Source organism: Frankliniella occidentalis, unplaced genomic scaffold (assembly GCF_000697945.3).
Source record: "Frankliniella occidentalis isolate FOCC.00 unplaced genomic scaffold, Focc_3.1 Scaffold133, whole genome shotgun sequence".
Lineage (NCBI taxonomy): Eukaryota > Metazoa > Arthropoda > Insecta > Thysanoptera > Thripidae > Frankliniella > Frankliniella occidentalis.
In genome coordinates, this window is record NW_026267260.1 from 146256 (window position 1) to 152469 (window position 6214).

The 6214-nt window shown below is 38.4% G+C and overlaps 1 protein-coding gene across 1 annotated transcript; it reads left to right on the forward strand.

The window, feature by feature from the left end:
• Nucleotides 1-1778: 1778 nt before the first annotated feature.
• LOC127750106 (uncharacterized) lies at nucleotides 1779-4879 on the forward strand. Its single transcript, XM_052270665.1, has 6 exons — nucleotides 1779-1917; nucleotides 3583-3647; nucleotides 3733-3893; nucleotides 3966-4270; nucleotides 4350-4449; nucleotides 4529-4879. The coding sequence occupies exons 2-6, from the start codon at nucleotides 3587-3589 to the stop codon at nucleotides 4619-4621; spliced, it is 720 nt and encodes a 239-aa protein (XP_052126625.1). The 5' UTR covers nucleotides 1779-1917; nucleotides 3583-3586; the 3' UTR covers nucleotides 4622-4879.
• Nucleotides 4880-6214: the final 1335 nt, after the last annotated feature.

The window sequence follows — 6214 nt, forward strand, 5'->3', positions numbered from 1 at the left end:
GTCCTCATCATGCCTTCAAATGCCTTGTTGCTGTTCTTCACTTTTGACAGTGCATTATTTGCTCTTTTCATAAATTTTAGGAAACCTTTTTTGTTTGTCTCCGTTCCAAGTGTGAACACTCTTTCCCAATTCTCAACAAAGGTTTTAAAAACTTCCTCGCCATCTCCATCATCATTTTCATCGCCACTTCCATGGTTTTGTAGTGGAGCAGTTGGAGCCTCATTTGATGGGAGTACTTCATCACTTCCCATCTGTAGTTGGATTAACTCTTCCTGTTGATTGATGAGTTGCAGGTCTCTCTCAAGATTTTCCAGTGGCTCTTTAGGGTCGAGGAAAAACTCCTTTTCCGGACACTCACTTCCCATAGCCAACAATCCCATAAGGTAACGGTCAGCAGATGTGATTAGGGGCTGGTTGGGAAACATACAGTTGAACTTTTCATGAACTAATGCTTGATGCTTACAGAAAGCCCCAGCTGCACCAGCTTTGCACATGCATGATCCAGCACTAGCAACTACTTCGTATGTGGCCTCTCCAGTGACAGAACTTGGCACATGATATGTGTCTTCATCAATTACAATAATTTTATCTGCAAGCTCTGCAGGCATTCGTTGCACCAAGTCATTGTAGAGAAGAATTGGCTTCCTATTCCTCTTATAGGCAAATCTGCATAGTTTGGTTGTGAGGTAAGTGTCCCAAGTCTCAGAGATATAATCAAAAAGAGCGACTGCATTGAATGCCTTAGTACGTTGCAAGATCACATCTTTTAAAATTCGAACTGAGGCTTCTGCATAGTTGTTGGTATGATGTCCTCCAATTTGTAAATGGTTTCGAAAGAGATATACCCACTGTTCCTTTGATTCAAGCAAGCCAGACACTCTGTCTTCATAGTAGTCCAAACTCATACTTTTCAAATCTTCAATTCCTGCCTCCAGCTCCTCGCAAGATTTGCTGTAGTGAATCTGTTGTAGAGTACAAACAAACAATGGTTTAATTTTGAATGCACGATCACTAATCACATCTCTTATTTAATATTTATTTACCTTCCGAAATCCTTGCATCAGTGGCTGTCTACTTTTCTGATCATATTTTGTTTGCAGCCATAGCCATTCAGCATGACCAACGTGGAAAGCACAGAGCAGTTGTATTGATTGGGGCCAGTTGGCATGAATTGCACTTTTCTCTGGGACAGAGTTGTCTGTCATAAAAACTTGTGGATACTGAAATGGAAAAATAATAAGAATTACATTTATTTACATATTTTAAAAACATTTAAAGAGAAAGAAAGTGATAAAATGCTCCTATGGTATAATTTTTCTATTTCTCTACACACTTACTTCTTTGCCTCCAAAGGCATTTGGAAAAGTTTCTTTGAACAGACTAAATGCCCTCTCATAGCTTTCTGTAGTTTGTGCCTCATGTAATAGAATTCCAATTGGTATAGCACCTGCTTTCGTTGCAGTTAACATGAGTGTGACATTGGTGCTCATTGAGTCACAAGAGGCAGATGTGTCAACAAAAATAATGCGACTTGAGCAAGCTAGAGACTGGGCACGCTTCATGACTGGTGTTGCCACAACTACTGCCCATGGACTATCAGCAAGAACTTTCACTGTTGTTCCTGTTGAAAAGGTAATGAATCTTTTTTAAGATTTTTTAAAGTAATTAGGCTTTAAAACTTAAGTGATTTTATATTTTACCTTTTTCTTTATACATTTCAATTTTTTGTTGCAATGTTTCCAGGGGGCTATTGATTGGTCCATAATTGAGCAAGAGAAAAACTCTGTGCCACCAATAGACCGATGTAGATTGTGGCATGTAATGTGAATCTGCCAAAAGTCGCAGTCCATTTGGTTGTCCCAACAACTTAGACTCATGAAGACTAAGGGCTGCTGCTGGGGATGTTCCTTCTTGAAAGTACGTTTCAAACTGAGCTCTCAGTTTTTCTTCAGGTCTAAAGAACTGGGTAATAGATGACACATTTTTATGATGATTATGGATATCAGTCACAGTGACAACACCACAAAAAGGAGTCTGTCCTCTCAGATAGGGGTCCTTTTTCTTTGTGTCTTTAGTTAGCTTCTTTATCTTGATGTCTAATTTGGCAGTACAGTTGTAGTTACGATAACTTTCCCCCTCAAGCCGTATTTTGTTTTTCTTGCTAAACGCACACAAGTACTGTTTGTGATATGCTACCCTATTAAGATGTAGAAAAAAATTATTCAAAAAGAGTTTTGCAAATTGAACTCAATTACCTACTTTAATGATAATTGCAGTGCTTTGCAAATACCTGTCTGCTCTTGGAAAAGTTTGCTTCACAACCCATTCTGTGAAGGTTCTCTTACTGTAGTCTCGTAGCCACAAATCAATGTCTTCTTTTTTTTCCACGGCCACTCTATACACAGCTTCATTTTCTTTATCTTTTTTGTCTACTCGTTTAGTTGCGTATCCCCCAATTTCCTCTGAAATATCCATTTTCTCTTCAATTCATTTGTACACTTGTCACGTTACAAAGGCCCTTGAATGCATTTACCCTCCAAAATTCTAGACTTCCGCTGTCTTTCACTAACGCCAATATAATCCCTCTAAAAAATTTGTTATCATGTATCTTTTATCAGTAATATATGGTAATTACTATTTACCTGAGGAATGTAGTTTATTATTATTGTCTGCTTTTTTTTCTTTCCTAAAATTTTTGGTAAGGCAAATGTAAGCTTGTATGATTTTTGCTGTTGGTTTCAGCCCTGTTTGTCAATTGACATCATCACTTGATATTCTAGTGTGTGTGTGTGTGTGAGTGGATGTGGGTTGTGTGCCAGTGTTAGTGTGCTCTGCTCAATTCTAAGTTCTAACCTTAGCTTTGCTTTAAGTTGATGTCTAAAACTCTCTGACTGTTACTCTAACTCTGAAAGTCGCTGGAAACTTTCAACATGAGAGAGAAAAAATTGTACTGTTTGTGTCAAAAACCTTGGGATGGAAAGGAGTAAGTGAGATGATGGAATAACAAGTTTTCCCTAAAATTCATGTAATGTATCTTGCCAATTTCTTAGAGAGACGGCCAGGGGGAATATGGAGAATGTAACAATTTTTTGTTGTCATAGGACTGCAATCCATTTATAAATAAGATAAGCTTGCTTATTTCTGCTCTTGCGCCGAGCAACTAGTGGGTGTGACGTGAGCCTCCGCGTGTTTGGTTAGGTTAAGTTCTTTCATTAAGTTTCTTTTGGACCCACGGCTTATCTGCTCCCATTTCCTGTAGTTGTGCAATGTTAGATCTGTCTGTCGCCGTCCGAAAGCTTCGCCCTTGTCACCCACCTCTTTGGGCTCGGGTGGGTGTTGAAGTGGTGAGATTAGGTAAAAACTAGGGGAATCCCATATGTAGATGCGAAGGGAATGCAACTTAGTTTGATTTAAGGGCTATCTCCGTTTTGTTTTTTTATCTCCACCTACTTTACTATTTCCGAAGTACTTCTATTCACCTATTTAGTGTTTAGCTTTCTTTTACTACATGTTACGCATGTTTACCATGGTATGATCGTTTGATGAATAAACTAACTCATTGCTCCTTTTGTTGCGGCACAGGTTCATGATTAATTGTGATCATTGTCCCATGTGGTATCATGGTAGATGTGTCGGTGTCAAAGAGGGTAAGAGACTTAGTGTCTTAGTGAGCACTCAGTTGTATTTTCTCTTTGTCTTATGGACGCTGCTTATGTTTGCTTTCCCCATCAGGAGATTGGTCTAACATGAATTGGATTTGTCCTTCCTGCTGCAAAGCGCAAGCAGAGTGTCAAAAACAAATGAAACGCTGTGCTGAGCTCACTGAACAGAACCACAATATTTTGAAACCTATTATTGGCACTGTAGAGACCTCTTATACTCTACTAAAACAGGTGAGTACAACTGTCAATTGTGTCTTTTTCTTTTAGCCAGGTAGAAATTTAACTTTCTAAATTAATTTTTAGCAAGAAAATAATTTTGAAGCACTAGAAAATAAGTCAAGAGAAATTGAAATTTTGAAAGAAAGATGTGAGAATCAAACTGCAATTATTAACGAGTTGAAGGAAAGCTGCGATAAAGAAATTAAAAACAATGAACAGTGGGGGAAAAAATATGAAAGCGAGGCAGCCATTAAAATAGAGTGGAAAAACAAACATAAAGAGCAGATGGCAATCAACGAAGAGTTGCAGGTAAAGATAAAAAAGTGGAAAGAAAAATATGAAAACCAATTGAGAATTAACAAAGAACTACAGGATAAGTTCAATAAAAGGTGAGCATATCTTGTCAAATAACCCTTTGTTGTAAACTAAATGTTTTTTTTTAAACTGGTGCAAAATTTTTATTAACAGGCAAGTAACTGTTCTCAGTTCAGCAGTTAAGGGGGAAAAAAATCCCACCTCCACTGAAAATACAAAGAAAGTTACAATTGTCAAAAGAAAACATGATATGGTGAGTTGTGCATTATTATGTACGTAACATTTTCTTGAACCACCACTTCCTTTTTTAAAAGAATATTATTTCTTTGCAGTCTCAAGGAAATAGATCAGATCCTCATAACTCTGATGAAGATTTTGATGTCAAGTCTCAGAAAAAGTTCAAGAATCAAAGACTCTCTCTGTGAATTTTAGAACAATTAAAGAACACCATTTGAGAATTTGTAGTTTATTTTATTGTCTTTACCACTCTGCCATTTGGCGAATGGCTGTAAGTTGACATGCTGTAAGTTGACATCAAGGTTAACGGCAGACTGGATAGATATCACTAACTACTATGGAAACAAATTTGTCAACATGCGTGGCAACACTTTTGAAAGACAACTTCTCTTTTTTGGTGTCTCAAATAAGGTCCCAAGTGTGTACTTCCTAATTTTATGGAATATCTCTCCCAAACAAAATCTTTAAAAAACTTTTTAGCGAACATAATTTTTATTTTGTTAAATTCAGTAAAAGCCATGTGTCAATCTGTAGTCCTCGAAGAACTGAATGAAACAAGCTATCAACCAGCCTTTTATCACGAACTGTTCTGAGGAAATCCAATGCATTAACTTCGAAAGTGGGGCGTGCGTTAAAAATAGAACTGCATACTTTGGACCTCTTGTAACTAAAGCTCATGGCGTTCTGATATTAATGAGTTAATAATAAGCCATACTCTGCTTTCAAAACTATACCCCCAAATTCCATCTCTAGACCTTCAGTGGCTCAGAACCAAACTTTATTAAAATATCTACGAAAAATCAGTGGCTCAGAACCAAACTTTATTAAAATATCTACGAAAAATGTTAGTGAAAGCAAGATCTGTGCGTTTAGTTGCGTTGCATGCGATCTGTATTTGCCGCCCGATCCCGATTCCGACACAGCTCTGCGGCCGCCAGCGCCCCGACCAATCAGAGGCCACCCGGGGCCGCTGGCGGGGGGAGGTGCCCAACTCAGTGAGGGTCCCTAAAAACGCCTTCCGGCTCTTCTTCCTAGTTATTGAAGCAGCATTAGTTTTTGTTCCTATGGTCTTACATTTCCTGAACTCAGTGTCATATCTTAAGTCTCTAGGTCGCTGAGCCAAACTTCGGTTTTGCACTCTCAGCGCGCTTTAATCTGAGGCGATCATTTAGAACAAATTAGTTGTTTACTCCAAACCAACCTTCAATAGCCGTATGTGTTACCAATTTACACTCGGGGTTGGCATAATCTACCACCAGAGTTTGTGAAAATAGTGGGTTAGTACGGCAAGTGGTTCTTGAGCAGGTAGTTTATAAAACCTTTAATGAAAAAAGGATTCTTTGTGTCCTCTTCAGAAAGTTCTATAACTTCTGATTCATTAACCACTTCCCGGAATTTGTTGTAATACACAGAGGAACTGTAAAGAATCACTGTCATTCTTTCTATACCTCCTTTAGAATCTTCTGGCTTCGAAAGGACATTGGCTGGTGTCTCGATATTCAAAAGTTCCTGATTTGGGTCCAAATTTTTAAACAGATTGTCACGCAGCTTTTACATATCCTCTGGGCATTCTTCAAGTTTGTTAAAGACAGACACCATACTACGAACAATTCTTAAAGCAACCTCTAACAAGTCCCTGGACATCATGATGGCCCTGAAAGACCTCCTGGGCAATAGATTCACTTCTTTACTTGAGCTGTTCTTCCGACCCATGTTGCTACGAGGTGTGCCTCATAAGCACCACACAGGTGTAATTGTGTGGGGAAATGGTGCATTTTCTT

What these genes read in the sequence shown, in the direction of transcription:
- LOC127750106 (XM_052270665.1), top strand. Translation starts at nt 3,587, where the DNA reads ATGATTAATTGTGATCATTGTCCCATGTGGTATCATGGTAGATGTGTC. An exon ending in ATGTGTCGGTGTCAAAGAGG is followed by an intron (nt 3,648 to 3,732) that starts GTAAGAGACTTA and finishes TTTCCCCATCAG; the next exon opens with GAGATTGGTCTAACATGAAT. An exon ending in TCAAAAGAAAACATGATATG is followed by an intron (nt 4,450 to 4,528) that starts GTGAGTTGTGCA and finishes ATTTCTTTGCAG; the next exon opens with TCTCAAGGAAATAGATCAGA.